Source organism: Malaclemys terrapin, chromosome 5 (assembly GCF_027887155.1).
Source record: "Malaclemys terrapin pileata isolate rMalTer1 chromosome 5, rMalTer1.hap1, whole genome shotgun sequence".
Taxonomy (NCBI): Eukaryota; Metazoa; Chordata; order Testudines; family Emydidae; genus Malaclemys; species Malaclemys terrapin.
Window position 1 is genome coordinate 67,672,220 of NC_071509.1, and position 19,345 is coordinate 67,691,564.

The 19,345-nt window shown below is 43.2% G+C and overlaps 1 protein-coding gene across 2 annotated transcripts in view; it reads left to right on the plus strand.

Moving 5' to 3' along the window:
* The first annotated feature begins 4,254 nt into the window (after positions 1–4,254).
* VEGFC (vascular endothelial growth factor C) overlaps positions 4,255–19,345 on the plus strand; it is a 134,575-nt gene continuing 119,484 nt past the window's right edge. Inside the window, exon 1 of one of the 2 annotated variants that reach the window (XM_054029984.1) lies at positions 4,255–6,063. In XM_054029984.1, the coding sequence (XP_053885959.1) occupies positions 5,920–6,063 (144 nt within the window). In that variant the 5' untranslated portion in view covers positions 4,255–5,919. Of the gene's footprint in view, positions 6,064–6,329; positions 6,635–19,345 lie in introns of those variants that run through there. The other variant, XM_054029985.1, reaches the window with a different exon arrangement.

Genomic DNA, 19,345 nt, shown 5'->3' on the forward strand with positions numbered 1-19,345 from the left:
GCAAAGAAGCACAGAGAAACATGAAAGGAAAGAATTTCATGTTTCTCTGTGCTTCTTTGCCCACTTTGGGGCATTAAAACACAAAGGGACAGATACTGTGAAACGACCAGTAATTTTCAGTGTCTTGATTTTTGGGTGTCCAACTTAAGGTGCCTTTTAAAAAGGTCTTTTTCCCCCCCAGAAGTTGGGTGCTCAGCACTTTCTGAAAATCAGACTTCTTTGAGGCATCTCAAGATGGGCCTCTGAGAAAGGAGGCACTCAAAATCACTAATGACTTATGAAAATCTTGGCTAGCATCCAGATTTTTTTTAAAATCCTTTGCATAGACACACAGAAAAAGAGTGGTTGGAGGGCAGGGGAGGAGAAGTGAGTCTTACAACAACACTTTTACCTTTTGGAACAACTCCAAAAAAACACCCCAAGGTTCTTTTGATTTGCAGAGCTCAGGAATTGGGCTGTCTGTTTTTCGTTGAGACTTACATTATATATAAACTAAATGAAACCTGCTAGTGAGAAATAAAGATCTTGTGTGTTAGAACAAAAGCAAAACAGCACCATTTGTCTTTTATCTCTTGGAAATACCTCTTAATTTATAAAATATGCAAGTCTATTTAGAGACAGAATGCAATTTAATTTTGAATCTAAACGAAAACTCAGTGACTAGTTGAAACTTAAGCACAAGGAAAAATGAAAATCATAAAAGAAAATTTGACCACATAAGATTCTTAGTTCTATAAGTTCCACAAGCATAAAACCAAGTTATAATAACAAGCTACTGACTTTACTGCTACTGTTGTAGATAAACTTCCTCAAATCCCACCCTTTCAGCTCATGTTTCCTTATTGCAGTTCCCATATGACATTTCCTATCATTGAGGCATCCTGCTTCTGAAATTCCACAACTGTTTTCTATCTCCATTCATTCAGATGGAACATGTGGACATATCAAGTATGTCTAGACACAGTAAGGGAATGTGCTTGACAGATGTACCTGGTATATTAAAACACCAAGATGGTTGACATTTGGATTTTTTTAACACTTCTTAAAATAATACATTGAGAAAATTGCTTGAAATTGGGTCATATAAGATTCTGTTTGTTTGCTAATCACAGTTAGTATTGCAGCTACAGAGTAGTGGTGGGCAGACTGAAAAATGGCCATGTATGCCTTCACTTATATCTTATTATATATTATATGAAACTCACTTCTGTATGGAAGGCCAGTACAAGGCCTATGCACTATTAAGTCCCACTGAAGTCCTTCAAATAAGTCAGGTACTGCCCTTGCATTGGTCCACTCCATAGGAGTGAAATTCATCCTTCCTTACTATGCACATATCTATATAACATTATTTTGCTTGATTGAGGGTGAGGAGAGGATAAATACTTTTAATCAATAGCAACAAAAACAATTCAAAATAAGCAATTCTATATTTTCAGATTTTGTGAGTTTTCACGGCAGATTTAATGCCAGGGAAAATTAGGGTTATTCTGTTGTTTACTAAACATCAATATCTGTTGCCAGGTTTGGGTAAAAAGCCCATAGCCAAGATCCAAGTTTGACTTTCTTGACCAACTCAAAGTAAACCAAATATTGATCAATTACTCTGAAATCTCTGTATACCTGATTGTAATGCCCCCTTATCAGATGATTAGATGAAAAGATTTCCTTGGGTTTGCTGAAAATGTAACTTTTTAATGGTTTTTGGTTATTTTATTCATGCTATAGCATGATATATGATTGTACATAATACTGTACATAATTGTTAGCTAAAAAGGATAGTATTTTAAGATTCTTACTAATTTAGCTGTTTAAAAGTTTGTATGTTAGCTTACAAATAACAGAAAATGGTCTCTAGTTCAGCTGAAAAAAATACAGCGTGAATTGAAAAAAGGTCTTGAGAAAGAATGGTTCAGCAGCCAGTCCAAATCATCAGTGGCCTATCTCATTATCTGCATAGAGAAGATACAAAGCAGGGGTTCTCAAACTGGGGGTCAGAACCCCTCAGGGGGTCACGAGGCTATTACATGTGGGGTTGCGAGCTGTCAGCCTCCACCCCAAACCCCGCTTTGCATCCAGCATTTATAATGGCGTTATAAATGAAAAACACTTTTTAATATATTTAAGGGGGGGAGGTCACACTCAGGGGCTTGCTGTGTGAAAGGGGTCATCAGTACAAAAGTTTGAGAATCACTGATACAAAGCATCTACAGTTGGGGATGAGAAGACGTGTAAGATTTAGTACTGGTGGACTCTGCAAGGTTCAGGAATTTTGGCCTCTATCTTGCAGAGTTAAGCATGTGATTAACTTTACACTCTGGAGTCATCCCATTTAACTTAAATGTACTACTCACATGCATTAATTTAAGCACAAGTGTATGTCTTTGGAGGATTGGAGTCCTGATTGCAAAGTCAAAGTACAGACAGAATGAAACTGTAAAAGGAGCTGGGAAAATTCTAAAGCTGGGAACTTAGAATAACATGGGTTGTGTTGTGTCCTGATTTAGTTTTAGGAAATTAAGAGTTGGTCCTTGCCTGAGACTCAGAGATTGGAATAGCTGGATCTAAATATATGTCAACAAAGTAAATTTATGGTAACTATAGAAGGCCTGGTCTGTTCCCACATAAGTTATCATGATTTGGAACTCTGGAATTTTTAACTGTGTGAATTTCAGCTCTTTCCAATTATTAAAGCTCAAGTGTAAGGTACAGCATTGGGGGGGGGGAGGGCATTTGCTTTTAACAACAAAGGATGCTAGAGCACTACTAGAAAATCCTTTACCTACAGATGGATTATATTTACATAAACATATTCCCACACAGAGACCAATGACTGTAATTAGAAACCATGTAGGTTTTAAAAAATCCTACTTATAAAGTAGGAAATCTTACCATTTAAAAAATGTTTTCTACAATAGGCCGTCATTATGATAACGGGCCCTGCGATGTTTAAATTCAAACCAGTAACACTGTTTTCATGGTTTGTACAGTGCTGCATTCCTAGCGTACACTCTTTCTTTTCTTTCTTTTTTTTTTTTTTTGCCTCAGTCCTGTAGTTGGACTGCACAGGCACAAAGGTCTATTTGCTTAGATCCCGGTGCACAACTGAAAACTTTGTAAAGTAATAGCTGAAGAACATTACATAATTATTCCCATTTTTGTTTCATTCAACTCCCACCATGGTTCCCAGTACGCTGCTATGTTGGTTTCTGTGAAGAAACTAAAGATTTACCAGAAAGACAAGGTGGGTAAGTTAATATCTTTTTTTGGACCAACTTCTGTGGGTGGAAAGAGACAAGGTTCAAGCAACAACACAGGGCTGCTTCTTCAAGATCAAAATAAGAACTCTGTGTTGCTCAGAAGTTGGTTCAATAAAAGATATTACCTAACCCATCTTGTCTCTCTAATAACCTGGTACCAACAGGGCTACACTGCTACAGATTTACTAGTCCTTTATAGATAGGGCTTCTGATTTTAGGTCTTAACTGATAAACCCCAATAAAAAAACCCCAATAAAAAAAAATGAAATTCGTGTTTATCCAACAGTTACTGGAAAAACACTGGAAATGGTTGCTTCTAAGGGCGTGTCCACATAAAGCAGTAATACGGTGAATGGGGGTGTGATTTCTAAAGTGCGCTAATATGTTGCACATTAGTCAGAGCGAACTAAAGGTCCCTAGTGTGCTTTAACATAGTGCTGTTTGAAACAGTACTATGTGAAAGTGCACTATGGAACATTACAAAGAGATTACTAATTACAGTATGCACTGATGTATGTTGTCTACATTACTCATTACAGTATATACTGCAAAGAGAGCCAAGAAACCCCCAATTTTTGGACATCCATACAAAAGTCAAATTGCTAAAAAATAACCCTGAAAAATGACATTAATAAACTTGAAAACAGAAGCCCTACTTATAGAGAACTGTGAAAAATGTTTTAATCCCCTGCAGTTCTGCTTCAACACTATATTTTTTCTGTATTTCTTTTCCATTATTTGTTTTAACCTTTATGAAAACTGGATCTTTGTATCTTAAAAGTGTGTAATTCTTGGTGGCATCAAAATTTCCACAGCATCCAATTGTGATGCTACCAATGATTATGATTTAAGATGAGGAATAAAACAGATGCACAGAAACTCTTAGGGCCTAATACTGCCACCCTTACTTATGCTGAATAGTTTGTTGTTATTAAGTAATCATAATGGAATTACTGAAGAAGTAAGATACCATAACAGTATGGTGGCAGAATCCAGCCCATAGTAACCAAGCCCTCCCTCCCCCATACTCTTATCAGGGGAAGAAAGAAATACAAAACATTTGATACTAAGCAAATTCCTTTCAATTATTTTCAAAAGTTTTCATATGTCAGTAGCTCTTCAATATCACTGTTGACATCAAGGGAAAAGTAGTATATAGGGAATACAACCCCTTCCTTTCAGGCACCCAAGACTTAAGCAAAGTATGTATCACCTTACTTTCATTAGAAATTTGTGGTTTTAAAAAGGCTTTATATTTTAACCACAGCTTCAGTGAAATACAGTACCAATACACTTCCCATTGAAGGCAGCTTCAATTCGAGGATTGCTCCAATTCTATTTGAAGAAGCACAGCACAGAAGTAAGATATTGGTGAGTGCCTCTTCTCAAGGTGGCAAAATCTTGCTCTGGCCATTGGTTAAAAAAAAGGAAAAACAAACAACGCCCTCAATCCTCATCTTACTTAGGCAAAAAAGCCCAGTGACTCCTTTCTAATAATCGATCTGAAGTCAATGGGAATTTTGATAAGGCCTTCGGGATTTGTCCATTTGTGATGTAAGCAACTCTATGCACTGACATCGCTGCTGCTGAAGGCTGAATAAAATACAATACATAAACTTCCTAAGAGTTTGATCCTGCAGCCAGTGATAGTTTGGCCTATGAAGAAAGGGAGTGCAGGGTTGAGGCTACAGTACTGTGGGTTGTTTAATAGGTGTTTGCAAAGCGCTTTGAGATCCTGGCACGGGGCATAGTACCTGGCATCAGTTTGAAACTTAGTACCACTTGCCCCCATGCAATTAGCTTGGTCTGCAGCCTCCTTGCACCTTTCGGGGCTGCAAATCGGAGGCGAGTAAGAAAGGTGCGACGCTGCCAGCCGCTGGAGGCAGGTCCAGGCTCGAGGGAGAGGCCGGCGCAGCGTGTGGCCCTATCTCGCCGGCTTGCCCGGAGCAGGCGCTCGTCTCCCGTCTCACATTTCCTCAGCCCCGGGAAAGGCGTTGCACGGCGAGTGGCTGCTTGTGGGAAGCGCAGGAGCGGAGGGGGGGCTCACACCCTTTCCTCCCCGCCCTCCCGCCGCCAGCCAGTCGCTCAGCCTCAGAGGCACAGGCAGAGGGCGCCTGAGCCATGTCCGCCCCCTGCGGCCGCTGCTGCCGCTCAGCTCCACGGGTTGAGGAGGCTCGTGCACCCCGGACCCCGCAGCCGCTGACAGCGTCCTGCGAGCCAAGGCAGGAGACTGATTAGAGCTGCTCTGTCTCCCCCGCGCCTGCTTCGCCTAGTCCATGGGGCTGCGCCGTGTGTGTGCAGGCAGGGGGCTGCTGCTGCAGGAGGAAGCCCCATTGGTGTGAGCAGCTGCGCTCTCCCTCTTCTCTCTGCCCTGCCTCACCTCCCTGCTCCTGAGCGAGCCCGGCTCGGATGTCCGGTTTCCTGGTGGCTTTTCACCTGGCAAACTCCAGCTAACTTCGGTGAGCAATTGCAAAGCGTCCGGGCACATTGCGAGTCCCTTGCAGGCAGCTGGTGCTGCTGCATCTTCTCCATCCCAGGGATTCTGCCGCCTTGGATATTGGGGGGAGGCAACCAACAAAGCCAAGGAGCCTCACGATTCCCCCTACACTCCTCAAGCTCCCCCCGCCCCGCCACGCACCCACCCTGCCATCCTTGCACAATGCACTTGCTGGGATTATTCTCTCTGGTTTGCTATCTGGCTGCTGCTGCTCTGCTGCTGGGACCCAGGGAGCCGGCCACCGCCGCTGCCTATGAATCCGGGCAGGGCTACTACGAGGAGGAGCCCGATTTGGGGGAAGCAAAGGTAGGTGCAACTTCCATGCCCTTGCCGCAGATGGGACACCCCTTTCTGAAGCATGTGACTCCTGGATCACTTTGTTTGCAAGTCCTTTCACGGGAGGGGAAAATATTTGAGGAAAATCTTCTAATGTTGTGGTTCTTCACGAGGCTTTTTTGGGGGCGAGGGAGGGTTTGAAATTTACAAGTTGGTGGATTGTTGCAGGTGATACAAATCTGTTTAAAATAAATGGAGACACCTGGTATTAAGAATTAAACCCAGAGGCTCAGCTCACGTAATAAGTGAATGTAGCGATCACCCTTTTTATTGTTACTCTAATATATGGGTTGTACAGTGTCCTCAGTGCTGTACAGCGGAGAAGTAGCCCCACTTCTTGCCCCCAAGAACTAGATTGTCAATTCCAGTCACTAGCAAACCAAAATCTTCTGTTATGCAATTGGCTTGGTGTTGGCAGTGAGGTGGATCACTGATATATGTGAGGTTTCTTCGTCAAGGGCAAAGCTGCAGGGTGCCATGTGGGTTTGTGTCCTTGGAGTGGATGCGTGTGGATTCTTGAAACTTTCCGATTTGGATCTGAGTAAGTTTTTTGGGTGCATTTCGAGAAACTGGTGTGTTTGGGAATGATATGATGGGAGCAAATACATAGGCATAATAACAAAAACTCATATTGTTTCTATCTTCTGGAGGTCTGTTTTGGAGTTTCTGAAATCTGTAATGATTTACTGAAGGACAACATAGTTTGCGAGGGTGTAACTTGACCCTTGAATATGAAAGTGCTGCCCAGACATACAGTTAAGATTTCAGAGAAATTCTTGGTTTCCACAGGCAGAAGATTCTTAAATTTGTATTAATTTGTGTTAGTATCTTCAGATTTAGAATGTAAGTACCTTGGAACTAGTATTATGTCTTCTATGTCTTGTGCAGCTAGCTCCCAGCACTCTGTCAATGCAGAAAAAGGACATACAGTATATGATTGTGTAAGCATGTGACATTGCTATGAAGGCTTCAGTTTCTAAACTCTTTATTAGATTACCTTTAAGTAGTGCAGTGTTAAAGTTGTGACACACACATCGATAGCAATAATGACACTATATCTTTAATTCATGACAGTATGGAAAACTAGACCAAAATATATTAGTTAACATACAGAATATATGCCTTCACTTTGAAGTTGGCTTTTGTTTTTGATCTGTTTGACACAATTAGCTTTATTGAACATATACTCTAATGACCTTTTATTAAACCTGTATAAAACAGTATATCAGGCTTATAAAACATGTTACAGCGTTGACAGAAAAAAACAAGGTTATGTATATTTGGTTTATAAAGCATATTAGTTAAACTAATATTATGTTCAAGCTGTAGACTCCATGTATTGCATGCATTCTTTGTTTTGCATTTCTAAATATATACTAAAATTCTGTATGACAGACGTTACTGTGCATGCTGTACCACTTTAACAAAGTCTGGACGTTTTTATAACCCCTTGGGATTTAGAAATTTATTTTCTTTTAATTTTAAATCCTAAAAATTAGTCAAACTGTATTATGAGCTAAATACTTGTCAAATATTTTTTAATCCAAGTAATTTAAATCCAAGTAATATGAACACAAAATCAATCAACTGATTTTATCACTAATACTATTTCTAAAACTTTTTAATATTTGATACAGGGGAAATCCAATCCTTCCTAGTTAAACGGTATAAACCAGTTATTAACTCAGAGTGGAATTAATGACTGAGTTATAAACCTATGAAAGTACTTTATCATAGTTATATTGAAAATGCTGAAATAAGCATGGTGGTTTCTAAAAGTGCGGGAGCAACATACGTTTGGTAGAACAGTGAAGAAATGCTCCTGAAAGTTGAATATTGTTGTATGTCTACATGCCCATGTTATAGATTATCCATTCTATTTCTTACAAGTTTTAAAGTGATTGCAGAATCTTAAATAGTCACCATTGTGCTGCAGTTTGCAAAAGTACCAGGGTTTAGTGGAAAACTTGGAGCAATGAGGAAACTGAAGAAAGAAAGAATCAGAAATGGGAAGCGGGTAGGAAAGCAAGTGTCAGGTTGATCATATTAACAGAAGAGATTTTTGTATCTGACTAGAGGTGAGGGGTGTAGGGATAGATGCTGTGTTTGTGCCTGGATCTTTAGGGTTTAATCTGGCAAGTTTTAGGCACCTTAGACGTTCTTACTCATGAGTAATCCTGTTCATTTCAGTTGGACTACTCTGGTGAGGAAAATCTGCAGGATTGGGTCTCCATTAACTATTTCTCCCTGTGAGATGAAAGAAGGTTTCAGTGAATTTCTGAAGGAATTAAAAAAGATTAGATAAGTAAACTGTACATAATTATTTCAAAGAAAATATGATTAAGTTGTGTTCATATAAGTTATTTACTTGAACTTTCTCAACTCATGGAAAATGAGTGTCTCTTGTCTTCACAGGTAATACTTAGTCCTGCCATGTGTGCAGGAGACTGGACTAGATGACCTCTCGAGATCCTTTCCAGTCCTATGATTCTATGATTTGTGTGAAATCTGAAATTATTTTAACTTTACATTACATATCCTTTACTTTACATATGAAGTTGAGATGAGCACATATGTCTTTTTCAAAAACGTTTACTATGATAGTTTTGTTCCCATTGGTATAAAAGTATACAGAGGTCTATCCTGTTTTCAATGTAGATGATTCAGTGAAAGTTGGAACTTGTCCTAGACATTTGCAGTTAACTGAATGTCAGTTATAGATAAATTATAGTTATTTTTCATATATTGCTGCCTCAAGCACATGTGGTGCAGCAAGTGGACACTGATAAGCTAGAGCAATAGTGTCCAACCTTTTCAGACTGAGGGGACCGTACTTTTGAGACAGATTCTCTTAGCCTCACAAAAACAACAGAATCAACCTGCAAGTCCCCTGCTACGGATTTCCCCCCGAAGGTGTAGAGCTGGTGTAACTAGCCTCTGTGCTTCCCTCTCCACAGCCCTGGCATAGGGGGAGTGACTGAGGCATGTTATGCTTCAAATAAACCACAGCTGACTCACGGTCCCTTGGGAACCACTGCCAGCTGGGATAAGCTAGAACAGCCACTAGACTGCTCTAGTGGCAGAAAATCAGGGGACTATAACTGGTGGTTGGGTTTCAGCTTCTCCACTTTCCCTCTTTTGTGGGGCTGTGTGGGAAAGGCAAACCATTCTTTGCTAAGTGCTCCCCTAGGTTAAGGCAGAACAAGTTTTGCTCCTATCCCGCTCCTCCTGGGGCTCCCACACGCCTTTAAAGAAGCAGACAGTGGAGCAGCCTGTGCGCCACTCCTCACACCCCTGTGATCCAGCAGGCTGTCAACGGGGGAGCTGCTGAGCATTGGTAGCAAGAAAGGGACAGCTATTTCTCAGAGCACTTTCAGATTACATCAGAATTGATCCTGAAATGTCAAAAAAAGTGGTGGGAGGCTGCTGGGAAGTTAGAACCCCTTACTAATTTCCAAGCTGATTCAAGTACTTCAGATTAAAATCACAGGCTGTGGCTCAGGAAACATATTTTCATTTCATAATCAAATAATTTTCTTTCTAACACAGCTGCACTCATGGACCACAATTTAGAGTCTTGATATTCAAAAGTGGCCCTGGCCTACAGGTGACACACCATGGCGCTAAAGAGAGTTTAAAAAAAGAGAGAGAGAAAGAAAAGTCTCTTGGTGAAAAATTTGATCTAAAACTGTAGAGAAAGAGGGATTGATAGAACTGAATTCTAAGGGTATGTCTACACTACGAAATTAGGTCGATTTTTTTAGAAATCGATTTCATACAGTCGATTGTGTGTGTCCCCACTATGCGCATTAAGTCACGGTGTGCGTCCTCAGTACCGAGGCTAGCGTCGATTTTCGGAGTGTTGCACTGTGGTAGCTATCCCACAGTTCCCGCAGTCTCTCTGCCGCCCATTGGAATTCTGGGTTGAGCTCTCAATTCCTGATGGGGCAAAAACATTGTAGGGGGTGATTCTGGATACATGTCATCAGGCCCCCCCTCCCTCCCTCTGTGAAAGCAACGGCAAAAAATCGTTTTTCGCCTTTTTTCCTGGGTTACCCATGCAGACGACATACCACGGCAAGCATGGAGCCCGCTCAGTTCACTGTCACCATATGTCTCCTGGGTGCTGATGGCAGATGCGGTACTGCAGTGCTACACAGCAGCATCCCCTTGCCTTGCCTTCTGGACAGCAGACGGTGCAATACGATTGCTAACCGTCGTCATTGGCCCATGGGTGCTCCTGGCTGACCTCGGTGAGGTTGGTCGGGGGCGCCTGGACAAAAATGGGAATGACTCCAGGTCATTCTCTTCTTTAAGTTTAGTCTAATGGAGATTCAGTCCTGCCTGGAATATCATGCCAGCTGGACGCTTCTGCCTCAGGCTGCTCTCCTAGTTGACAGCTCCGTGCGGTCGCACCTACCCCAGTCTACTCCTTGCTCCCATGGCTCATGAAGCCTGGACAATAGTAAGGAGCAGTTCAACTATAGGCTGAGCAAGTGCATAATGATGGTAGAATGTGCCTTTGCACGTTAAAAAGCTCACTGGCGCAGTTTACTGACTCTGTTAGACCTCAGCGAAACCGATATTCCCATACTTATTGTGGAGCACACAGCAAGCACTAATATCTGTGAGAGTAAGGGGGAGACGTTTATGGCGGGGTGGGAGGTTGAGGCAAATCGCCTGGCCGCTGATTATGCACAGCAGACACCAGGGCTGTTAGAAGAGCACAGCAGGGCGCGCTGTGCATCAGAGAAGCTTTGAAAACCAGTTTCATGACTGGCCAGGCTATGGTGTGAAAGTTCTGTTTGTTTCTCCTTGATGAAAACCCGCTTGGTTCACTCTACTTCCCTGAAAGCCAACCGAGACCTCCCCCGTTTGATCTCCGCTTGCAGAGGCAATAAAATAAAATAAATAAATGGAGATATCCTATCTCCTAGAACTGGAAGGGACCTTGAAAGGTCCTTCACTAGCAGGACCAAGTACTGATTTTGCCCCAGATCCCTAAGTAGCCCCCTCAAGGATTGAACTCACAACTCTGGGTTTAGCAGGCTAATGCTCAAACCACTGAGCTATGCCTCCCCCCTCCCCAATAAAGTCATTGTTGTTTCAAATTCATGCATTCTTTATTAATTCGTCACACAATTAGGGGGATAACTGCCAAGGTAGCCCGGGAGGGGTAGGGAAGGAGGGAAACACAAGGGTGGGGTAGTTGTAGGGGCACCTCCTAGAATGGCGAGCAGCTCATCATAGAAGCGGCATGTCTGGGGCTGTGACCCGGAGCGGCCGTTTGCCTCTCTGGTTCTCTGGTAGGCTTGCCTGAGCTCCTTAAGTTTCACGTGGCACTGCTGCAGGTCCCTGTTATAACCTCTGTCCTTCATGCCCTGGAGATTTTTTTCAAATATTCCGTCATTTCGTCTTTTGGAATGGAGTTTGGATAGCACGGATTCATCTCCCCATACAGCGTTCAGATGCAGTACCTCCCGTTTGGTTCATGCTGGAGCTCTTTTACGATTCTGGGACTCCATGGTCACCTGTGCTGATGAGCTATGTATGGTCACCTGTGCTGATCAGCTCGCCATGCTGGCCAAACAGGAAACGAAATTCAAAAGTTCGCGGGGCTTTTCCTGTCTACCTGGCCAGTGCATCTGAGTTGAGAGTGCCATCCAGAGTGGTCACAATGGAGCACTCTGGGATAGCTCCCGGAGGCCAATACCATCGAATTGCATCCACACTACCCCAAATTCGACCCAGCAGGGTCGATTTCAGCTCTAATCCCCTCGTCAGGGAGGAGTACAGAAATTGATTTTAAGACCCTTTAAGTCAACAAAAATGGCTTCGTCGTGTGGATGGGTGCAGGGTTAAATCGACCTAATGCTGCTAAATTCGACCTAAACTCGTAGTATAGACCAGGGCTCAGAGTATGTCTATACTGGCAGAGTTACATCACTGGAAATTACATCACTGCTCAGAGAGAGCTGAAGGGAAACCGCTGTTGTGTGTTCACTCTGTCAGCTTCCTACGCAATAGCGTATTCACACTTGTACTTGCATTGGTATTTGGAGCGGTGTACTCTGGGCAGCTATCCCACAGAGCATTTCTTCCTCTTCTGCTGCTAAGAATTGTGGGAAGGCGGAGAGGGTCGTGGGGCATCCTGGGTCCAGTCCCAATGCCCCGTGATGCATTGCTTCGCATCCCAGCAATCCCTGTGCTTCCATCCGCATTTGGCTCCACCTTTCAATGGTTTGTGTACTGCGCTCTCTGCTTCTTTGTTCTGCAGGAATGGATCCCGCACTGTTGACCAATATGCTGCTTGCTCTCACTAACACATCACAAGTGGCAGTGGAGTTATTCCTTAAACTACAAAGGCAAGAGGAGTTCAGCATTGATCTTGCCACACATAGTAGCTATGACACGAGATTGTTTGTGGCATTCATGGAGGTGCTGACCATAGTGGAATGCCGCTTTTGGGCTCTGGAAACAAGTACTGAGTGGTGGGATCACATCATGATGCACATCTGGGATGATGAGTAGTGGCTGCAGAACTTTTGGATGAGGAAAGTCACACTCATGGGACTGTGTAATAAGCTCACCTCAGCCCTGTGGCATAAGAACACACAAATGAGAGCTGCCCTGTCGTTGGAGAAGTACGTGGCAATTGCACTGTGGAAGCTGTCTATCCCAGACTGCTACCGATCAGTTGCTAACCAGTTTGGAGTGGGAAAGTTGACTGTTGGACTCATGTTGACAGAAGTCTGCAGGGCCATTAATCGCATCCTGCTCTGAAAGACCGTGATTCTGGGCAATGTGCCTGTATTTGCACAAATGGGCTTTCCTAACTGCGGAGGGGCGATAGATGGCACGTATATTCCAATTCTGGCACCAGACCACCTAGCCACCGAGTATATTAATCAGAAGGGGTATTTCTCTATGGTTCTCCAGACGCTTGTGGATCACTGTGGGCGTTTCACGGACATTAACACAGGCTGGTCCAGAAAGGTGCATGACGCCACGTATCTTTCGGAACCCTGGCCTGTTCAGGAAGCTGCAAGCAGGGACTTTCTTCCCAGATCAGAAGATTCCTGTAGGGGAAGTCGAAATGCCCATTGTGATCCTGGGAAACCCTGCCTACTCCTTAATGCCGTGGCTTATGAAGCCATACGTGGGAACCATGACAGCAGCAAGGAGAGGTTCAACAACAGGATGAGCAAGTGCAGAATGACTGTTGAGAGTGCTTTTGGACATTTAAAGGCCTGCTGGCATTGCCTATAAGGGGGGCTGGATCTGACCGACGACAGTATTCCTATGCTTATCACCGCGTGCTGTACACTCCATAATATTTGTGAAGGGAAGGGTGAAAGCTTCACTCAGGGCTGGACTGCAGAGGCTCAGCGCCTAGAGGCTGAATTTGAACAGCCAGAGACCAGGGCTATTAGAGGGGTGCAGCGCGGGGCCATAAGGATCAGGGATGCCTTGAGACAGCAATTTGAAGCTGAAATCCACTAATATTTGTTGCTATGCTTGGGAATGCAGTGCTTGTAATGCTAGGAGGTGATTGTGATTGGTGCAGACGATGCAATGTGAAGGTTTAAGAAAATGGCCTGTTGCTTTGCTGGGCTCTTTGCTTTCAATTAATGGAATAAAGATTGCTTTCAAACCAAAACAATTCTTTTATTTAAAAACGGAGGAGAGAGACAAACAAAAAAACACATCCGCACTGTGGGGGATGGGAGAAGAGAGCGTCCCAGGAGGAGGTGGGGTCCGAGGATGGTTAAAGATTTGTGTATGTGCAGGTATTATATGCAACCTTGTCCTTTGGAGTACAGTGCAGCGGGTACTGTACTTCAGCATGGCTAAACTGCAGAGGGGACGGGTGTTGAGGACAGTGGGTACTGGGAGGTGGACTGTGATGGGGCAGGAGTGGAACGTAGCGGGTACAGACTGGAGCCAGGAAGTTGATAAGAGACTGTTGGCGGTGTCTGTAGGGCGCATGGGAAACGTTTAAGAGCCGCTCCATGGCTTCGTTCTGGCGTGCCGCATTCTCCTTTTGGTCCCTCTTCTCGCTGTCCCGTTACTCCTTGTTTTTCGGCCGCAGAGTTCATCATGACATCATGCAGAAAGTCCTCTTTTGTTTTTCGTGGCCGCTTTCTAATTCTGTGCAGCTGTTCAGCCGGCAATAGCAAAGGGGGAGGCTGGGCTCCCAAGGTCATATCTGTGAAGCCAAAAGGCAATATTTTACAGAAGCAGTATTGTTTGCAACACATAGACCACTGATTCAGTGATTTAAAACACAGCCACTATTCACATACCTGTCACTAACTGGCTGACCCCAAGGAAGCACATACGAGCCACAAGACCCCAAAATGGTGAGTAACAGCAGGGGCAGGGAAAATCAGTGTTCCAAGACCATACTGTACACTGGGCATGTGGTTCTTGGGGAAAGCCAGCACTGTGTGTGGGGTGGGAGCTTATAATCATTACTGTCCCCACATTTTCCGCAGGCTGTGTTCATTATGGAAGAAATCTTGCTGCTGAGGCTGAGCAGGGAATCAAGAAAGGGTCTTCTCCAAGACTGCAGCTTCCACCCTGACCCATATGCGGCTTGCCTGTTTGCAGCAAAGGTCGCCCCTCCCCTCCCTTGCCTTCTCCCCCCCCCCCATGATGGCAGAGTGGCACAGGAAAGTTACCCTTAATGGGGCAAGAAAGAAAGCAGCTCTGCCAAAGAACCTGCTGCAGCAGATTGCCCAGTATCTCCATGAGAGTTTCGTGGAGATCTCTGAGGTAGATTCCCGTGAAGTGAGGGAGTCAATCAACACCCTGTTCCACCGCTCAGACTAGGCATGTGGCGGTATGTACATCATACAGACACAAGCCTCCTTTCTGCAACCCCCTGCACCCCAAAAACTCGCTTCAGCGATTCCCAAAATCAAAGCCACTTACTAGGGGCCTCCTCTCCTGTTTGTGCTTCACCAAGCTCCGCCAGCTGTGAGTGGCTAGCCTCCTCTGGGATAGAGAAGAGTTCTGGGCTGCATGCATCTCTGACCTCCGAGTTGTCCTCTGCCTCTGGGTCCCCCTCCACATCCTCGTCCAAGATTTCCTCCTCCTGGCTCGGTACACTCTCGACTGGCATGCAAGCCAGCGAAGTATCCACAGTGGAGTATTCTCAGTGGAGGTGGGGTCACCACCGAGTATCACGTCCAGCTCTTTGTAGAACCACCAGCTCGTGGGCGCAGCATCAGAGCAGCAGTTTGCCTCTCACGCCTTGTGACAGGCATTCTGCAGCTCTTTCACTTTCATCCTGTACTGCAGTGTAGTCTGGTCATGGCCCCTTTCTGTCATGCATCGTGAAATCTGTCCGTAGGTATCATAATTCTTATGGCTGGAGCGCAGCTGGGCCTGGAAAGCCTCCTCTCCCCAAATGCTGATGAGGTCCAGCAGCTCGGCATTGCTCCAAGCGGGGGATCGCCTGGTCCATGGAGCAGGAATGGTCACCATGGAAAGATGCACTGAGACCACTGCACATGTCACTGAGCAAACAGGAAGGGGACTTTCAAAATTCCCAAGGAATTTAAGGGGTGGGGCTCACGGTTGATCACCTGAGGACAGGACAGTAGAGTTCAAACCGATGACCAGAGAGGCGAGAACAGGCGAGAATGGGACACCTCCCAGAGGCCAATTGCAACTCTGTAATCGACTAGGGTGTATACACTGACACCGCAGCATTGTAGCCCTGGCATAGAAAGCTATATGCTTCTCGTTGGGGTGGGTTTTTTTATGGTGCTGCAACTATGCAATTTCTGCGCACTAAGTGGCTTGGCAGAGTGTACACCTCAGGAGTTACACTGCAGACAGCTGCTTTACTGCACAGAAACTTGCCAGTGTAGACAAGGCCTAAGAAAATAATACTTAGTTTATTGCAAATCCCATGAGACCAGATTCTCTTTACATTAGAGCAACCCCATTGAAGCCACTGGAGTTGCAGTGGTGTACCTGAGAGGAAAAGTTGACCCATGTATATTAACGTTACTTCCATCAAAGCAAATATTGAAAACTTTGCACTTGATTTTACTAGTACGCTTTTTGTAATGTTTTTCCGACTTCTGTGTATGTGACACCTGCTTTTGTTATTTTATGGCTTTTAGTTTTATCTGACAAAATTATTCCCATATGTTCTCTGAAACCTACAGTAACTCCATTCACTGAAACAAAACCTACAGACTTGTTCTCCATCAACCATGCACTCATGGAATCCATCAGATATTGCTAGAGATTTTCTTTTTCAAAGAAATATAAGCATTCCTTTTCCCATAGGAGTGAAGTAAACAAATGTGAGCTTTAGCAATTGACCTCTTCTTAGCAGAGGGGAAAACAGTTGACTAGCATCAAATGTTTTGAACCTTTGGCTTCCTAGGGGAAGAAATACAATAGCACCTGTCAAGAAGATCTTGTGTTTTTAATTTTATTATGGAATTACTCCTGTTCACTACATAGCAAAAGAATCCATAATGTACAGTGAATCTATATTATACATGCAAGAAGAAGGATAGAGAACCAAATTCTTCTTTAAAATTATACCTATTCAAATCCATTTCTATGTGCAAAATAAATGGGAAATACTACAATTTCAGAGCAAGGACACTATGAATATGTGTTCTATGAGCATAAATACATAAAACTACACTATAACATTTGGTAACATTAGATTCTGTGAAGGTGGTGAAATCAGTATGTGGGTGTTTTCTTTGTATAAGAAAAGGTTTAAAAAGGCTTTTTAAAACTCTGTCCATTCTTGCAGTGTCATAATACAGTATGTTTCTGGCAATCAGCCAATGATGAGAACATCCCAAATCTAGTAATGCTGGTCTTGAGATACTTTCTGCAAATATGATATAGACTGAAGTAATTTGAATTTATCTGGTAGCAAGTTAAAATGAATATGTACTATGGCTGTCGATTAATCGCCGTTAACTCACACGATTAACTAAAAAAAAATAATTGCGATTAATTGCAGTTTTAATATCATTGTTAAACAATAGAATACCATTTGAAATTTAGTAAATATCTTGGATGTTTTTCTACATTTTGAAATGTATTGATTTGACTTACAACACAGAATACAAAGTGTACAGTGCTCACTTTATATTATTTTTATTACAAATATTTGCACTGTAAAAATGATGAAATAATATTTTAGCAATCTCTTTATCGTGAAAGCATAACTTACAAATGTAGATTTGTATTTATTTATTTATTTATTACATAACTGCACTCAAAAACAAAACAATGTAAAACCTCAGAGCCTACAAGTTCACTCAGTCCTACTTCTTGTGCAGCCAATCGCTATTATGGGAGATAATGCTGCCCGCTTTTTATTTACAATCTCACCTGAAAGTGAGAACAGGCATTCACATGGCACTTTCGTAGCCGGCATTGCAAGGTACAGTATTTACATGTCAGATATGCTAAACATTCATATGCCCCTTTATGCTTTGGTCACCATTCCAGAGGACATGCTTCCATGCTGATGACGCTCGTTTAAAAAAATAATGCATTAATTAAATTTGTGACTGAAATCGTTGGGGGAGAATTATATGTCTCCTGCTCTGTGTTTTACCCGCATTCTAACATATATTTCATGTTAGAGCAGTCTTGGGCAGGAGCAGCGCCAGGGTTTTTGCCACCCTAGGCGGCAGCGCTCCTCCTCTGAGCATTCAGGGGGCCTAGGTCTTCGGCGGGGGTCCTTCCGCTTCACGTCTTCGGGGCACTTCGGTGGCGGGTCCCGGAGCAAGTGAAGGACCTGCCGCCGAATTTCCGCCGAAGATCCGGAGTGGCAGGACCCCCTGCTGCCAAAGACCCAACCCCCCTGAATGCTCAGAGGAGGAGCGCTGCCGCCAAGGGCGGCAAAAACCCTGGCGCCACTCCAGCCCAAGACTGCTCTAACAGATTTGACAAAACACAAAAAAGGTACCACCAAAAAAGGTGAGATTTTTAAAGATAGTTACAGCACTCGACCCAAGATTTAAGAACCTGAAGTGCCTTCCAAAATCTGAGAGGGACTGAGTGTGGAGCATGCTTTCAGAAGTCTTAAAAGAGCAGCACTCTGATTTGGAAACTACAGAACCCGAACCACCAAAAAAGAAAATCAACCTTCTGCTCGTGAATCTGACTCAGATGATGAAAATGAATCATGCGTTGGTCTGCACTGCTTTGGATCGTTATCGAGCAGAGAACCCATCATCAGCATGGACACGTCCTCTGGTATGGTGGTTGAAGCATGAAGGGACATATGAATCTTTAGCACATCTGGCATGTAAATATCTTGCGATGCCGGCTACAACAGTGCCATGTGAACACTTGTTCTCACTTTCAGGTGACATTGTAAACAAGAAGCAGGCAGCATTATTTCCTGCAAATGTAAACAAACTTGTTTGTGTGAGTGATTGGCTGAAAAAGAAGTACGACTGAGTGGACTTGTAGGCTCTAAAGTTTTACTTTGTTTTATTTTTGAATGTAGTTATTTTTTGTACATAACATTACATTTGTAAATTCAAGTTTAATGATAAAGAGAGTGCACTGAAGTACTTGCATTAAGTGAACTGAAAAATACTATTTCTTTTTACAGTGCAAATATTTTTTTATTTTTATTTATGAGCACTGTATACTTTGTATTCTATGTTGTAATAGAAGTCAATATATTTGAAAATGTGGAAAACATCCAAAATATTTATGTAAATGGTATTCTATTATTGTTTAACAGTGCGATGATCCCAATTAATGTTTTAATCACATGATTAATCACGATTAATGTTTTTAATCACTTGACAACCCTAATATGTACCATGCACACCTTAACCATCCACACTTTTGAAGCATATAACTAAGAAGCCCTACCTTTTACCTATGAATATTTAGCTCCCTTTGATTGTAACCACTCCTAGAAACTCTTAGGTCATGTCTTCCTCTGTTTACACATATTACCTTATGCATAAATGAAAGTTCTTACAAAAGGCTGTGCAGCCACAACAACCATCATATTAGTTGACAGTTCCAAAATGGCGATATGACCGTTCCCCTTTCTTCGAAGAAGTCTGACTTGGGAGGGATGATGGTACATTCTCTCATACTAGTCCCAAGTCCCCCACATCCACTCACAGGGAAACGTTCTCTCGTCCTGTCTCTGGTTAAACCTCTTTCCAGTGTGACAGCTCCACATGATGTAACCTCATAATTGCTATAGTTCTCTGTGGAGCTTTCA